The following is a 17,410-nucleotide window of genomic DNA, read 5'->3' as shown; positions in this document are numbered from 1 at the left end:
ATATATATAATGATATAAACAATGAGACACATCTCCAGACAGACAGACAGACAGACAGACAGACAGACAGACAGATAGATAGATAGATAGATAGATAGATAGATAGATAGATAGATAGTTAGTTAGTTAGTTAGTTAGTTAGTTAGTTAGTTAGATAGATAGATAGATAGAACACATTACACTCTATAACAGCCCAGCGGGCGGTCACGTGACAGTGCGAGGTTCAGGGGCACGCGCAGGGTTTTTTCTTCACTTTTGTAAACAACATGGCGCGTCACGTAACGTCCGGTTAGTTGGCAACGCGATGAAACACTGCGCCGTTCAAAAAGCACTACCTCCGTGTCCGTGTTACCAGCGCTACATGATAAACAACACGGAAGCAGAGCAGCGGGGGGAGCAGTGAAGCAGAGGGGAAGAGCCGAACCGCGGGCTGTCAACAAGACGGTGTGACAGTCGAAAGGTAACGCGGACTCGTTAGCACCGTTAGCTAGCTCATCCAGATCAGCCATTGCTCTTCAATCATATGACGAGCCACCATATTTAGTTTGTCCAGTTGTTTTGAAAAGCGCGTTAGTCGCCAACAGGAAGAAGTGTGAATCCGATGACATGTGGAAAATGACCCAGACTGTTCTCAATGTAGCGCGTGCACGTTAAGTAACTCCCTTACTTAACATTATGTAAGTTCTTTCTTATCGATCACCTTTGTTTGTAAGGTTATAACAAGGGCCAACAATCACTACTGCTGCCTCCCTCCCTCTGTTCGGCCGTCTGCATGATGCTTTATTGTGGTGCCTGGGTGTAGTCTGCTGTGTTCCATGTGCTATCTAGACATATGTCATCTTTCAGGTTAAACCAGGTTTAATCAGAGCATTTGTTATCCAGGCTCTCTTCAGTCTATGGGCTCTCAGTCCAGTTCTGGGATGTCTGGTGGAAGGGGTTCTTCCAGTGGCAACCCTGCAGACGAGACTGATCCAGCAGAACCCAACCAGAGCAGCAGCAGCAGCAGCAATAGCAGCAGTAGTCAAGGCCGCAGGACAGCAGACAGGCAGTCAGCATCAGTGGAGGACGTCGACTTGGCAGAAGTCCTGGCTTACCTACTGAGGAGGTGATTTAGACACAAACACACACAGCTGTAAAGAGTGTGTTTCAAGTTTGTCTTGGCTCATATTGTTATTTGTTAGTAGTTAGTTGTTTTAAGGGATATCTGTATCTTTGTACAGAAAGTAGAGATACCAGTCATGAAATAGTTCCAGTTTGGTGGTTGAGCTCATGTCGTGTTGTGTGTGTGTGTGTGTGTGTGTGTGTGTGTGTGTGTGTGTGTGTGTGTGCAGGGGCCAGGTCCGGCTGGTCCATGGCAGCGGAGCCACAGGGCTGCAGCTGGTCCAGTCCTACTCCGACTCTGATGAGGACAGTGACGGAGCCTGGGAGGGTCGGCTGGGTGACCGCTACAATCCCCCGGGTAACAGAACACTGACACTGTCCAGACGTAAACATGGTTCAAATGTAAAGTATTCTCACCCCGTATGCCACACACTTTGTTTAAATCCTATACTGTTCAGGTTTGAAATGCATACAGTATGTGTGATGTAGAAACAACAGGAAACAGCGATCAGCACAAACACACTGTCACGGCTGAGCTGTTGCGTAATCTCACACACTGTCTGCAATATGAGTGAATGATATCAAAGAATGTTGCTTTTTGTGTCATTTGCATACCAAGCAAAGGGCCTGAACAGTGTGTCCGGTTGCAGTAAAGAATGTAGAACCAGGAGTGTGAAAGTCCGATGTCCATCAGTGTTTTAATAGTAGAATGTGTTTGTTCTGTTGCGGTGCCAGTGGATACTCAGCCGGACACAAACGAAGTGGATCGCAGTGAGATCCGGACTCAAATCCTGCTGGCCACCGCCTCCTCTACCATGAAAGGCCAGCAGAGTTTCACCCACATGATCGCAGAGGTCAGACCACACACATCCAAACTGGCCAGGCACTGAAAACAAAAGCTCTATCCTGCAATGCAAACATGAGCGCTGGCAGGTTTCAACACAGAACAAGATGACAAAACGTTACATTTCAATCTGGTCACTTTACAAGGACTTTGTAGAAAATAAAAGATCTTTACATTACTACAGCCCACTGTGGCCAAACAAGCCATGTGACTCAGTGATTCATTAATCACTTGTCTTGTCAGCTTTATGCACTGTGGTTCTTAAACAATGCAACTTCTTCTTCTCTGCTCTGTGCCTCTTAGAGAGAACAAGGCAGATGCAGAGGCTCCAGTTTTTCCCACGGAGAGTGCAGTCGCATTCGCACACAGTGAGTGTGATTTCCACCTACCGCTTCTCACCAACTCACCAACACAATCTCTTCTAATATGCGACTGCTGTATCTCACTGTGAACATTTATAATACAGGAAACACGATATTGTCTCATGACCTCGTCTTATCGAATGATTTTGACTCGTGTGTTCGTTCACAGTTTCCTGCCAAACTATGTATCCCACAAGGATACATACCAGCAGAAAGCCTTCTGTGGCGTCTACAGCGAGGATGGCAACATGTTCCTCTCTGCCTGCCAAGGTAAATAACTCAGGATCCAACTTGAGAACTCATCAATATGTAAGAGAGCTGTAGACATGTAAGGCTGCTAAGTATATTTTACATGCAATTATGTGATCAGATTTACATCTTTAATATTTGAATTACCTGTTTTGATTGCGACATGTTGAGTAAACACCAGATAAGGAAACCAAGGAAGTTTAAAAATGGTGTTGGAATATTTGGAAAAAACGCCTAAACCAGCAAAGTTAGGCTATGATTTTAATGACTCCATGATGTTTTCTGTCATTTGCTCGCTGCAGACCAGAACATCCGCCTGTACGACACCAGCAGGGGACGCTTTCGTCTCCAGCGAACCGTAAAGGCGCGGGATGTGGGCTGGAGCGTGTTGGATGTCTGCTTTACTCCCGATACAAATCACGTGCTCTACTCCAGCTGGTCTGACTACAGTAAGACTAATGGACCTGTAAAGTGTGATGAAAGAGTGAACAGAGCAAGAGCCAAACAGACCCTCAGAGCTGTTATCTGTGCTGCAATCACCCTTTAATTTGACCTCAGCACGGCACGGCGGCGTCTTTGCTCTCATTTGCTTCTCTGGTGTCATGATGAACAGCTGAGAGTGAACATCTCCTTCTACACGTAAACTCACGTGATGCCGGCTCACTCACATGCCTGATGCTCACAACGCTCACGTGGAGGAGGACAGAGACCTCAGTTTGATAAAGGTCGAGAATGTCTGAAATATGTTCAACCATCAACAGGATCTTGTAAAAGCACAAACTCGCAGGATGCTGTTCCCACAACGCTCCCTGCTCATTCTTTCACCTCCGGAGCTGCAGCTGTTTTCCGGCGTTTTAGAACAATTCTGGAAGCTGTATTCCTGCCAATCACGATAAACTAAAACATTTAGAGGTTTGATATTTGAGATCCGGCCTCTAATAGGCACAGACTGGGACTTAAACCATTCCATCCACACAGAACCTGGAAGACTTAACCAGGGAACATTCCCAAACACAATGCGAGAACGTTCCCGTTTCCATTCTGCGTGTACATCATAATGTGTCTGCCCTCTGAGGTAAATATGTTGGGACACTTAGCAATCTGGAACGGTTACAGGATCCCACTGAGTTCTTTTTTAAGTTGTGTGGTTGGCAGGGATCGTATTTGTGTGGCAGATTATCTTATGATACATGACTTCAGGAAGCGGAGGGAACAAACGAAGCCCTGCGACGTTTCCTGCAGCACAACTACTAATGAATGAGTGTTTTCTGTTACTAGTCTTTCCTGTATCTAACCTGTATCTGTGTTTCCCCCCCCCCCCTACAGTCCACCTGTGCAGTATAGACGGAGACAGTGAAAACCACACCGCCCTGGACCTCAAGTTAGTGTTTCCCCCTCATAGTAACTTATAGCGCTACGCCGAAGGTAATCTATCATTCCCTACCAGCCAGCCCTGCTGTTTCATCATTACCGCCAGAATGAATGATGCTGTCCTCCGTTCATCCATCAGGCCTCTGGCTCTGTGTGTTACTTTGATAACGCAGGGGATCATTATGGCTCATTTCAACTAAAACCACCGTTAAAACCCTCAGCAGTGCAAACAGAAGCTGCGTTTTAGACCCGGTGTGTGTGTCCTTATCCAGCTTTTCAGTGTGGAATGGAGTAGACTGTGGAGCTGTAATCCAATAATGGTGTTATTGCTGCAGTGCACCGACCTGCTTGTGTGAATGTGTCTCTCTGTGTTTGTGTGTGCTGTGTGCTTTGTAGTCCAGATGAGCGGAGGTTCTGCGTCTTCTCATTGGCTGCGTCCACAGACAGTAAAGAGATCCTTGGAGGGTGAGTACAGCTCATTTTAGTGCTCCAACCCTGATCTGTGTGAAGTCTCTCCCCAAAATGTGAATCTGAGCAGCTGTTAGTTTTCTAACGATGTGTGCAGGTTGAATAGAAGTCAGTAGATCTTCCTCGTTTAAAGCATATACTGATGAAGCATGCTCTCCTCAGCATCTTAAATACGGGACATTTCTCCACACATTTAAAGTGTTGTTGTCACTAAATGGGTCCTGCACAGATCTGCACCTTTTTATAAATAACCCGTCTTGCTTTATGGAACACTGAATATGAATGTGTCCTTTCCTTTCAGGGCAAACGATGGCTGCCTTTACGTCTTTGATCTTGAGCAGAATAAAAGAACGCTGAAGGTTAGTTGTGTGTCTGTGTCTGTGTGAGTGTGAGAGAATACGCCTGCTTGCTTGTCTCTTCCTGTTTCTGCGTCGTGTTATCTGCACCTCATCCTGCGGTCAAGGTGAGCCGGACACGAGCGGACTGGAATCCGTCCCGCCTCCAGTGAAAGTTTCACACCGCCTTGCCGTCTGTAGCCTAACGACACACAGAGCAGCCACCCCACCCCCGCCCTCGCCCTCGTGGAGGAGTCAGAAGCTGACCTCTGCCATCTGCTTCATCACCGTGTTACACTGTTTCTCATTCTGTCCCTGCCGCACCTCGCATCTGCTGACTTAGTGCCTCTGTGCTTTATTTGGAAACTTGGATTTTGTCAAACCTACAGACACAAAAGCCCACAGAACACAGGCAGTCACACACACACACACACTCCACACATTCCACTGACCCTGTCTCTCGCGCGTCTTTCCTCAGATCGATGCCCACGAAGACGACGTGAACGCGGTGGCATTTGCCGACGGCTCGTCCCAGCTGCTCTTCTCCGGCAGTGACGACGCCGTGTGCAAGGTGTGGGACAGACGGACGCTGCGGGAGGACAGGCCGCAGCCCGTCGGACAGCTGGCCGGACACCGAGACGGCATCACCTTCATCCACAGCAAGGTGGGGGGGAGGGGCTTAGACAGGAATGCAGCTGATGTATTATCACACATGTCCAGACTGATCCATGTTTAGGATGATATCTAGTTATTCTTTGCAGTTTTGTCTCTGTCTTAACGTCTTAATGCTTCGTTCAGGGTGACGCACGGTACCTGATCAGCAACTCCAAAGACCAGTCCATCAAGCTGTGGGACGTCAGAAAGTTCTCACCCAAGGAGGGGCTGGCTGCCTCGCGTCTGGCCGTCACGCAGCAGAACTGGGATTACCGCTGGCAGCAGGTTCCCCAGAGAGGTGAGGAGAGGAAACGAGAGGGAAATGAGTTGAGAATGAAGTGAGGCAGGGGCAGGAAGTGCGGGAAGAGTTCTCACCATCAGAGGTTATAGAGGAGCAAAGGGATGGGCCAAGAAGACAGTTTCCTACAAATGGAATTGTTAAATCAGTTTAATGTAAGAAGTCTTGTTGTGCCCGTTTCCTCCTTGCAGCCCTGAAGAGACACAAGCTGACAGGCGACACCTCGGTGATGACGTACCGCGGCCACGGGGTTCTGCACACTCTCATCCGCTGCCGCTTCTCTCCGGAGTTCAGCACCGGACAGAGATTCATCTACTCCGGCTGCTCCACGGGCAAAATCATCAGTGAGTCGTTATGTTTATGTAAGCAATTAAAGCAGCTTATTATACAGGAAGTGCCTCACAATAACTACATTTGTTTGTCCAGTTTATGATGTCCTGACGGGCGGGGTGATAGCCAGAATGTCGGGCCACGACGCGTGCGTGAGGGACGTCACTTGGCACCCGTACGAGGACAACATCATCAGCAGCTCTGTGAGTCCAGCGCAAGCCGTCCAAAAATGTCTGGTGTGCTCTGGAGGGAATCGGTCACTCATTACAGCGTGTTCTCTTGTGTTTACAGTGGGACGGGGCCGTGCGAATGTGGGAGCACAGACAGACTCACCCGCTAGACGAGGAGAGCGACAGGGAGACGGAAGGCTGGAACACGGGCGAGAAAACCAGCAACACAGAGGGAGAGACTGTGGAGAGTTTACAGGGGAAGTGAGGAGGCGACGCCGGCAGTAAACCTCCAAGGACAGAGAGAGAGAGAGAGACACTTAAATATCTTAATTCAATGCTGGAATATCATGATAACATTTATGGTGTGGTTGTGAAGTGTTAACTTGGAAGGCAGTATAGCCTCGTATTGTTAAAAGTGCCGATTAGCGCAGATCGAAATGAGTTTTCATGACTTTTTGGTTTTTTTTCTCCGCCACTCGCAAACAAAACAAATTAGCCAAAGCTGTCGTTTTTGGCCGGGAACATGTTAAAAATCTGCTGAAGCTCTAGAGTGCAAATCACATTTTAGCAGCACTTACTTAATGAGCTATCAAAGTAAAACACACTCTCATAAACAGATCTTATGGTGCTTTGAAGGAGGAAGAAAAAAAGAAAAGCAGTTTCAGCTAATTAATGGTAAGTTAGTTGTATATTAAATCAATGTTAGATCTCGCAGGGTGAAACGCTGACCATGTTAATTCTGTATAAATGTATAGTATTTTAATGGTATATGTGTTCAGGGAGTGTACTCACAAAGTCGTCAGTGTGACTCCTGTCGGTGACGAGTACGGCTAAGTCCACGTTTCATAACAAGAGGATGGATGAAGCTAGATTCCTGTTAAAGGAGCCTCCTGGTGTGTGTGTGTGTGTCCGTGTCAGACTCATGGCCTTCTTCCGCCCCTCATCTGTACCGTTCACTTTAAAAAAAAAAAAAAAAAAAAAAGTATTAAGGTAAACTTGCAAAGTGGTCCGGTAACGTCGTCACCTGTCACTGATTAGATACTGATCAATCAAAGAGGAGACACTGCAAGCTGGAAATAATGGGAATAATGCTTTAACTGTACAGGACAATTTTAGCAGTTTGCATATGTTAACCTACACATAGAGAGATTTGAAAATGCTAGTTAGGTCAATCTACTTACCATCACTCTGGTATTCTTTCAACACCTGTCCACTGTGTGTTGAAGTCAAATGTCATAGTTCTCATTGTTTTCTTGACTTTATCACCGCTTTTTTTCCTTTTCTATCACTTTGTCAGCTGTTGGAAGGGAAAACATTTTTTTTTGGGCAGGTCGGGGGTTAGAAAATCCGTTTTTTGTGAATTCTCTACACACACTCTCTAAAGGTTCCTGAGGCTACGGATCCAGCTTTTAAGTCTGAGGTCATATCAGTGATCCTAGATCAGCACTCAACTCTGTGAGCACAAGCCTTAAGAAGAAGAAGAGACAAAAATAATAATATTGGCCAATCTGTGATCCGATCAAAGGGTTTGAATGTGTGTGATTATGTTCTGAGGTGAATTTCTCAGTGATTGGACTGGGAATGTGTGTGTGTGTGGATACAAACTTACACACTCTAATCTGTATATGCAATTTTCAAGTGTTTATATCAAAGCCCATGTTTCACTTTCAGACAATTGTTTTACAGTAACAATAAAACATTTCTTTAAACTTACCACAGCGTTGTCAAGTCCCTTTTTTTATGATATCTCTAATGTGGAGCATAGCTCAATATAACTGCTGGATATGCAATTGCCAGCAGCCCTTCTACAGACAATTAGCTGCTATAGGAACCGCAGCAAAGCCACATTTGGGGCCATTGTAATGACAGGAATGCACTAAGTGGTCTAAAATTAGAGCCAGATTCTTCGGCACCAATACGTCTGGTTTCATTTACACTTATCTATTCCTCCTTCCTTAAGAGAAACCTGATTAAAAACCCACCAGTACTACAGGGATACTTTATCATCTGAGGCTGAAGTTTCAACTAAAAGACTGATGCTTCATTTATCTTTGTGGTAAATATACAGAGCAGGTCAGGCATCTGGAAAACATCATCGTATTCAGCTTCAAATTCCACTTGAGAACTACAAATATAATATTACATTTGAATGAGAGGGGAGAACTAAAGAGCTTAAAGAGAAAGAAACGACTCTCATAAATAGTTAAGGTATTTTAAAGGATATTTTGATGGATCTATAAACCATAACTATTGAACATCCTGTACATCTGCAAGCTACTGATTCAGCAACTAAACTACACATTAGTGATAATTGCCTGTGTTTATCTATACAGCAATTCCATTAATGTCTCCCCGTCCAAGCGTCTGAGCTTCATCTGAATTGCGCCTATTGAGCATCTTATCCTGGCATAAATGTGTCAGATTTTATTAAGAAATCATTCAAAGAATTCCTGGATCTGCTGCTTCATTCGGAGCCACACCAACATGTCTGAGCCGTGCCTCACCCTCCACAAAATGTCTCAACTAAATCAGCTCATAACTTGGAGTAATCCTGCTAAAATTAAACTTTGAGGCAGGGGTGAAAGCTTCCTTGGCAGAAGTAAACATGTTACATTCACTTTTCACTTATAGGAATAGTGTTTTGTTCCACGTTAGCTCATGATATCTGTGTTAATATGCACCCGGGGCCTTTATGGGAAGTGTGAAAATGAAAATAACCCTGATGCATTAAACTGACGTGGATCTGAGGGCAAAACTAAATGTATTCAGTTTGGCTTGGGGTTGTTTTGAAGAAAGTTGAAGGCTCACGGCCTCAGCCTGAAATAAAATGTCTGTGAGTGCTTGGCGGAGGAATGCAGCTGTTCCTGGTGCCAAATGGAGCCTGGCAACAGTTTATAAGTTAAATTAGTTTTGGCACCAACAGCTGACGCTAAGAATGGATGTGGGAGACTAAAGGAGAACCAAAGGGGGAGAATTTAAAGAAGCCGTTTGTGTGAGTTTCTTGTTCGCTGACGATCCAAGGAGTCGGTCTTTGGGACGTCATGCTCCGTGCAGGATCAAATCCAAGACTATGCCTTTGATCCCATTGTTTTTTGGAATAATGGGCTACAGTTACAGCAACAGCCGTTACCGTGTCAACACATGTGGAGGGGGTTGGGCTTTGCAGGGGAAAGGGGAGCGAGTGGTTGTATTTTTGTAAACCATGTGCTCTCAGTGCGCCTGACAGTGATAAAGTAGAAACAGACTGGTGTGTATCTCAACACAGACAAAAAGACAAAAGCAGGAGCAGAAGACTCCAGCACAGGCCGACAAACGAGAAGAAGAGAGGAAGAAGCAGAGGCAGAAAGAGAAACACATGGATCTGAAGAGTGACAACATAACAAATGGATTCATATCAGAGATCAACTTGGAGAAGTTACGCAACCTTGCTGGCGAGCTGAGCCTGCCAGGAAGGTTCATCATCAGACTCCTGAATGCTGCTCTGGTATTTCTGACAAACTTACTGGCCGGCATTTTTGGGTGCAGCCTGGTCAGATGCCATTTCCACCTCTTTCTGTCCAGTGTGGTTCTGTTCGGGCCTGTGCTGAGTTTGTGGGTGTCAAAGTACAACATCTTCGCCAACAGTAACAACTTCCTGTACAGGTGAGGATGCTTGGACTTGAATTTACCTGCTGCATGATTTCACCTGCATGTTTTCATCCAAAGTCGTCTGAATGTCATGGGAGTCAAAGGGGAAATTAAGACTAGACTATTGGTACCTTCCTGTACAGGATTAGAATGCAAACAAATACCCTTTGTGCCCCAGATTATGGATTTGAAAGCCTTGTTTATGCATTGTGACATAACATCCAATCACTGGTCGGTAAAGATGAGCAGTTCTTTGTTCCGGTCCCTTATTTGTACCCATTCAACTGCACATTTTACACATCGGAGCCCAGAAGGCTTTAAAGCTCCTGTGAGGTCGTCTAATCTTATGAAATATGTGTGTTGTCTGAAGTCATCTTCTCTTTGGCAGCCAATCAACTTTGAGGAAATTGCAAAAGGTAAAAGGAGTCCATATCTCATATCCCATAATTAGCAATAATTCCACCCTTAATATAGACCATTTTACATTAGTTTAGTCCTAAACCTCGCTGTGTCCATGGCAACAGAGAGACAGGTACACAAGCTCATTAAACCAACAGGATTCTAGATTGAATTATTGTGTTTTGTTGTAGCTTCTGTGATGAATATTCACACAGCACTGATTACCTGCTTCTCCTGCGGCTCCCAGGAAGTTCCTTCCGTCCACGTGGGGTTGGACCTGCGTCTTCACCGGTTCCTTCATCCTCCTTTTCTCCCTCTCGGCCCGCCGATGCCTCTCTCTCTCCCTCCGTCACCTTTCTCGGTTAGGGGCTGTGGGGTTCCTGTGGTGGGGCTGTCGTCGTGTCCTGACCCTCCTGGAGGATGCTGCCGGGACCTGCTACGAACCTATCATGACCACCGACCAAGACAGGGCTCTTGTGCAGGGCTCAGGCTCTTCAGCACAGCCCCTGCTGCTCCTCCATGAAGACCAGACCAAGGCCTCCTGCCTCAGGGCCAGCATGGTGTGGAGAGGTTACGAAGTATCCCAGGACGCTCTCATCCTCTGCTTGTGTTGCCTCCTGCTTGTGGAGGAGATGTCTGTATTTGGTCCCTACCTGGCCCAAACAAAGCCTCTACAGAGGCGTGCAGGAGCTCCTTTAAGGATCACTTTCCTCCTCTGTGTATTTCTTCTGGCTCTTTGGATGTTCCTGCTGCTGTGTTTACTCGCCCACTTCCCAAAATTTCCCTCCCAGCAGCTAGGAGGAGCTCTGGGTTACCTTGGATGGAGAGGGCTCTATCAGGGATGGTACAGACTTAAGCCAAGCTGGGGCTCTCCTGGTTTGCCAGGAGAAGGACTTCTCCCCGCCATGGACGACGACAAACAGCTGCAATAATGCTAAAATGATGTTTTGGGCTGCAGGTTGTAAGCTTTGGACTTCTAGAAGGTACAAAAGTCAAAAGGGATTCTGGGTTATGAAAAGAAGCAGATGGAATGAGGACATGATCCCAGCTTCTTTAATAGGAAGGCACATGTGTGTTCCCATGTCAAGGCCGGAGTTTAATAATAGCACCTATAAAACACACCATCGCTCACACACACATACACACACACACTGGTGATCTCCAGAGGGGAATGTCTCTATATGGACACACAGTAAAGGAATGTAGTGAGGGAGCGTTGGCTCAGTAGGTAAACTAATCTGGGATAGAACAGAAGTGAATAATGAAGGGAGGATCACGAATGATTACTTTTGATGGAATGATACTGCAGAGAAAAACATTTAATATGTGACAAGTTCAGATTTCACTCCTAGAGGTAAACACCCTGTCTAGAAGAAACTTAACAACATCAATGCAGACAGTGTTGTAATAATCATTTGGCTTTATTCTGTAATCTGAGCTAAACCGTAAACTCAACACGCAAAAATTAGACGATTGTTGGCAGAGTGAGTATTGTTACTAATGAGTGTCATACAACACTGGTTGTATCCTAGTAGAAGGCGTACAGCAGGGACGTGTGTGTGCTGTGTGGAGTCGCACTCAGTAGATGAGAGCCTTGGCTCCTCGGGGCTTTTTAATCTTGTTGTAGTTCTTGGTGATGATGTCAAACAGCACAGCCTGATGATGGGAGAGAGAGAGAGGGAGGGAGTGTGTCGGGGGAGGGGACACGGACAGAAACACATTGTGAGGAAGACAGAGAGGGAGAGAGTGAGCAAAACATGAGAGACACCAGATACAGATAAAGAGCCGTGATCAAGTCACACGGCCCCTTTCATCATCACCTGTACCTCCCTGTTCATTAGCAGCATCAAACACACGAGGAGAATAGTGGAATAGAGGAAAGACACAGTGATTAATGGACGGAACCTGGAGCACCAATCAATTTACCACAGGCACAGCAATTACTCTAATTACCCTCCTATTACCAAGAAATGGATTCCATTTAGTCACCATCCTTTCTACTGGGACGCAGCTGGAGCGTTTCATATACGCACGCATAAACCAGATGGAATACTGATTATTATCTATAAGACAAGCAATAGTAGGTGTCTTACGTATATGTTGTGGATTTCCAGAACCACAAGACGAAGCTCGGTGTACTGGTACTGGTCCAGTTCGTGAACCAGCTGTCGGTAGTCTCCCTGCAAAACACACAGATAAACACAAAGATGTAGCTTTATGTACTCTCGGACCGAAGAAGCCGCTTGAATGAGTTGCGCAACATCTTGAACTACTACTGATGTGGTATTGAATGACCTGGTTGACTGAGAAACACACACACTCACACACAAACACACACAGAGAGGAGGGATACTGACCACATGAGGGGTTTTAGAGGCTTTAGCCACAGCGTCGCCTCTGTCGTTGTAATACCTGACAGGCCAAACAGGAAAGTTGTCATTCATTTCTAATTATAAACAACAATCATTAAAATGTCGCCGATTGTCTAAGTGAGGACCTAACTATTAAATGTCAGCATTTCAGATTCAAACGCGACATGGACGACACCGTGGGTCAAATGTAAGTGACGTACACAGATTTGCCTGATGGGGGAGCTGTAATTAAACACAGTGTTGTGACCTTGTGGCCCTGTGATCTTTTGTCTAATTGGACCTCATTGCAGCAGGAGTGTATTTTTGTGTTAGTTTTGGGTTTGTGGTGATTAATGACCTCAGCACAGCTCTGTCCAAACTTTAACCTGGAAAGAATCTAATGAGCAAAAAAAATAACCAGGGGTGATAACAGAGCAAGAGATGACATTTTGGCTTATTTATTACTCAAATAAAAACAACTCCCACAGATGAACTGCCGTGTTGGGGGCTCTTACTTTGAAATCTGAGTTTCGAATGCCTCGATCTTGGTGCGTGTGTTGGTCAGCAGCTCAAACACTTTCTCCTGTAAGACAAGTGCAAAGACATAAAAACCCAGCTGTCTGGAATAAGACACTGAGGCACACACACACACACACACAGACACACACAACACACTGCATCACTCTTTCATCAAAGTATTTCAGATCACAAACCTGGACAGCCACTCCAAAGTTGTTGCCGTCTTCAATTTTAGGAATTTGAAGTTGCACCCAGACGGATACCTGCCAGAAGAATCCAAATTTAGGAATCTGTAGTGTAATATGTGACAGACTCGTAGTGTTCTGAGCCTGAGATGAGCTTCTGATTGGGCTTTGTGATAATGAAGGTGATGAGGACACGATGGGACAGACTGACCGTGTTGAGCTTCTCCTTCAGGGTCTGGATCTGGGGCTTGACCACATCCAGCAGATCCTCAATGTGCACGTTGCAGGCGATGGGACCACAAGGAGGCCCTGGAGGAAACACAAGGTGCATCATGGGTCTGAGTTAGCCTTGGTTAGTTTTATAGGATGAGTTCTTTTTAAATGCTGCATATGCACATGAAATCTAAATGTAAGAGCTCCACAGTTTCCGGTTGATCTGCAAAATACCTAAAAAGGTTATGAACCGTATTTTCTCACATTTATATTTGGACTCCTCTATTCCAGCATTGGTACGGGAATAGCTCGACACAGGAATGCCTGGATACTTTCCCAAAATATTAATTTTCCCCCATTAGGGACTATTCCTGTTTCTAGAATAACGCCAATGCCAGAAATTCTCCAAAATACTTAACATCAAGCATTGATATGAGACATTAGTGGAACCTTTCTTTGCCTTTAAACCTTTTCCAACATATTTCTCTCTCCACAGCTGCACCTTATCATCTTCTCCCTTTACTCACCATGTTGCTTTACGGGAAACTGCAATCACACAAGACTCCCATAAACAGGGATGTCCTTGTCTAAACGAATAAGATGACTGTGTCGGACCACATGGGATCATCGTATTAATAATCTCTGAACAGCAGGCTGCTTCATCATTCCTCACCGTCGCCTATCTCTTCCCATTTACCTGCGTCTTCATCCTCTTTATCACCGTCCTTGTCTTTCTTCTCCTCCTTTGCCTCTTTCTGGAACATAAGAACAGACGGCATCAGGTCAATGAGTTTTCTGTTCCTATTAATCACTCAGACAGCTCGCCCGTGTGCCTTTTTTTCTTGGCGGGCTACGTGAAGATGTGAATGTTTAATGTTTCCTTTGCATGAGATGTAACCTAGTTCCTGCGGTCCCTGAACCTCACACAGGACCGGTGAATGCACCAATAGCCTCGACTTTATTCCCATAAGTTGCTGTTTGATCCCAGATACTCTTCTTACTGCAATTTCTCTCATAAATGCCACAACACTGCAGCATTACACTCTTTCCCTGTCTAAAACTCCACCAAGAACATGACAGCAACTGGGATATAACATTATTTGTGAATTAACAAATACGGATCCCTAAATAACCCTTTTGAGGAGATTAATTTAGAGCATAAAGCACCTGCGGGGTATTTATCATACTTGCCTAAGCCCTGTTTTTGATCTTCTGCTCATCCAGGCTCATCCTATTTGAGCGCAGATTTATGAACATTAAGGTTCAGTAAAACTAAATATGAAGAATATGATTCATGCCCAAAAAAAGAATTATTAACTCCCGTTTGAGGTGTAACTTTTGATATAAAAAAAAGATTTTATGATCCAAATTAAAAAGGTTTGCTGCCAATTTCTTAACACAGTCCTAGAAAATTGCAACCGGTTGCCTTAGTAACGAAGTATTCTATTGCAGCACTTTGTTTGACATTATATGTAAAACTAAATTTAAACCCTTGGCTGACTACTCTTGACACTTTTAAAGGTTAGGAAAATAAAATACTTCATTGACTCTTAGAGACGGAAGATTTTAGATTTTATATCATTTGGCCCTAGTTTTTAATATTCCATTCAACACCATAAGAGAGTCTGTGGGTGTTTCATTTCCTTGGCAGTGGCTCATATCTTCACAACTCAAAACAAGACTAATTAAAAGCCGACCCTCTTACAAAATCAAACCAAGAGAAAAGCGGTTAGACAATTCCCTACATTCCACTAAGTTCAGTCAAAATCAATTCATGTGTTTTTAAGTAAACCTAAAAACAAACAAGCAGACGTGGCGGAATAAAATGTCCTTCGGAGAGATGATGAATCGATTATATGAAGTAAAACTCGCGTGCAGGATTTACCTCCTCCTTCTTCTTGCGTTTGGCCTCCTCTTTAACAGGATCTGGGATGGGAATGTCCAATTGTGCCTTCAGGAACTGCAGGTCATTGTGGCTGAAGGATTTCTGAAAACGAGACATTAAGACATTCATTGTTGACAACCCATTTGCGAACAAAGGATTTCTTCAAAGGTTTGGAACAGCTACCTTTCGCAGCAGATCCATTTCTTCAATCTTCTGAGGGAAAAAGTTGCACACCAGGTCTTCTGCCTGTTATGCACGTAAGCAATAAAGAATACATGTTACACTCTTTAATCAATATGGGAAAACCTTTAGAAAAATGTTGTAGTTACTCAATAAATCACCTCTTTTGTCAGACACTTGCAGAACTCGTCCACCTGTGAAAAGATAGTAAATGATTTAGTTTGGATGATTTGTTATTATCCGTTTTCTTCAGACATTCAGGTTTATCACCTGTCTGATAGCTGACCTCGCCTGAAACGACCCCTGCTGACTTCCTTGTATACCTCTTATCATGCTCACCTCTTGACGTAACGTCTATACACACAGCTTTATGATGAAACTGGGGTCTTTAGATAAATAAATATCATTTATAGTAACTTAACCCCTTTCAAACCGAAAATAAAGTATCGAACAGTCTCTCGTTCTCACCTGTTTGTTCGACTCGGGGCGTACATCGAGAGAAGCCATTTCGTCTGTGTTGATAAATACTAATGTAACTACTTAATAAAACAAAGCTTTACTTTCAGATAAAGTGTGAGGCAAAACAAAAGCGTTTTCTGCTCAATTTAACACCACAAACGACGCGGAGACCACACACGGTTAGTCAGCATAAGGAGCGAAAATGAAAGTAAAGCGGAGCATAATTTTTCACAGTTCCGTACTTTCCTCTTTGACGGTTACGGGACCCGGTGCATCATGGGATGCGTAGTCTTTAATGCGTGGTGACGCAGGCGTCTTTATGGACTTTTTTCTTCTGTTGTTCTTGGTAAAGCAGGGGGCCTTCTGTGGAGAAATAAAACAACATACACAATAATGTGCATGTTTATTTGTAATTCATGAAGTAATAAGTTATAAATTACATCGAAACTATAATATGTACATTGTAGTTTTTATTAAGAAAATTGTCGTTTGCACTACAAATAACAAACAAACAATACAAAGTCAACCCAATGTGTTCTTTCTAATGTATGTATGTATGTATCCACTGATATCTCTCTTACAGTGTATACTCACCACCTAAAATCAGAAATGTCTTTATCAAAATTACCAACAACAACCTTATATATATGTCCAATAGATGGTGCTGTTGCTCTTATTGCAGTCAGTTAAAATCCTGTAAACTTAGTATGACACTCACACACTCTGGGTAAATCTGTCAAATGTTTTGTTCTTTGAATCCAACTCATACGTTTGTATTAAAGGGCCTCTGAACCAGCTACTCTTGTTGACTCAAAATCTACCACTAGTCTATAATGGTAACTCTAAATACACTTATGATTTTTAATATTAATATCACCAAGAATATTAAGAATATTACCAAGAATATCAATATCTGAAGAACCCTTGAAAATAGGAAGCCTTCTCATTTGCCTCATTATCTACATTAGTGGCAAAATTATACATCCCAAGTTTGTTGCTTTCCTGTAACTATCAGTGTCAAATATTAGTCAGTTTTGCTAATGTATGTGTCTAAATGATGACTGTAAATACTGAATGTTCTACTTTGGCTTTAACATAACAATTCCAAAAAAAATCCTTGCAACAGAATGGCCCAAGTTGAAGTCAGCATTCATCAGACCAGCATGTAGGCAAAACGTGTCAGCAATTGAGATCTGCGGTCATGGAGCGTCACGTCGACTCTTTCATCAGGAGCTTTGTGGAAAGAGCCAGGGTTATTCCTGTAAAGGTACAGACTAAAACAAATACTCCCGAGGGAACATATAGGACGTCAGAGCCTCCCATTGTAAACAGGATCCAGCCTGCAGCGTTACATGGATCGAAACAGTAACGCTGTGACACAAGCAACAAGCTTTGTTAATGAGTTTATAA

The 17,410-nt window shown here is 44.1% G+C and overlaps 3 protein-coding genes across 4 annotated transcripts; 2 read left to right on the top strand and 1 right to left on the bottom strand.

Annotated features, from left to right (window-relative positions):
- Nucleotides 1-265: 265 nt before the first annotated feature.
- Nucleotides 266-7,895, top strand: dcaf11 (ddb1 and cul4 associated factor 11). Of its 2 annotated transcripts, none has more exons than XM_076161096.1 (15): nt 266-460; nt 883-1,105; nt 1,332-1,459; nt 1,837-1,955; nt 2,249-2,313; nt 2,477-2,577; nt 2,859-3,005; nt 3,883-3,937; nt 4,324-4,392; nt 4,697-4,754; nt 5,209-5,394; nt 5,529-5,682; nt 5,874-6,026; nt 6,109-6,215; nt 6,304-7,895. In XM_076161096.1, the coding sequence occupies exons 2-15, from the start codon at nt 897-899 to the stop codon at nt 6,445-6,447; spliced, it is 1,695 nt and encodes a 564-aa protein (XP_076017211.1). In that variant the 5' UTR covers nt 266-460; nt 883-896; the 3' UTR covers nt 6,448-7,895. The 2 variants fall into 2 exon arrangements, with proteins under 2 accessions (XP_076017211.1, XP_076017212.1); XM_076161097.1 differs by having other exon boundaries at nt 266-677.
- Nucleotides 7,896-9,409: 1,514 nt separating this feature from the next.
- Nucleotides 9,410-11,365, top strand: fitm1 (fat storage inducing transmembrane protein 1). The gene is made up of 2 exons (XM_076161122.1): nt 9,410-9,824; nt 10,456-11,365. Exons 1-2 carry the CDS (start codon nt 9,538-9,540, stop codon nt 11,138-11,140), a joined length of 972 nt encoding a protein of 323 aa, XP_076017237.1. The 5' UTR covers nt 9,410-9,537; the 3' UTR covers nt 11,141-11,365.
- Nucleotides 11,366-11,610: 245 nt separating this feature from the next.
- psme1 (proteasome activator subunit 1) lies at nt 11,611-16,256 on the bottom strand. Its single transcript, XM_076161123.1, has 11 exons — nt 16,010-16,256; nt 15,703-15,735; nt 15,545-15,607; nt 15,362-15,463; nt 14,174-14,231; nt 13,475-13,572; nt 13,273-13,341; nt 13,075-13,142; nt 12,566-12,620; nt 12,302-12,388; nt 11,611-11,864 (listed from the first exon to the last, which is right to left on the bottom strand). The coding sequence occupies exons 1-11, from the start codon at nt 16,046-16,048 to the stop codon at nt 11,787-11,789; spliced, it is 750 nt and encodes a 249-aa protein (XP_076017238.1). The 5' UTR covers nt 16,049-16,256; the 3' UTR covers nt 11,611-11,786.
- Nucleotides 16,257-17,410: the final 1,154 nt, after the last annotated feature.

Source organism: Genypterus blacodes, unplaced genomic scaffold, assembly GCF_046128005.1.
Source record: "Genypterus blacodes isolate CSIRO-AG114 ecotype Tasmania unplaced genomic scaffold, CSIRO-AGI_Gbla_v1 ptg000110l_1, whole genome shotgun sequence".
Taxonomy (NCBI): domain Eukaryota; kingdom Metazoa; phylum Chordata; class Actinopteri; order Ophidiiformes; family Ophidiidae; genus Genypterus; species Genypterus blacodes.
This window is presented reverse-complemented; position numbering and strand designations above follow the sequence as displayed.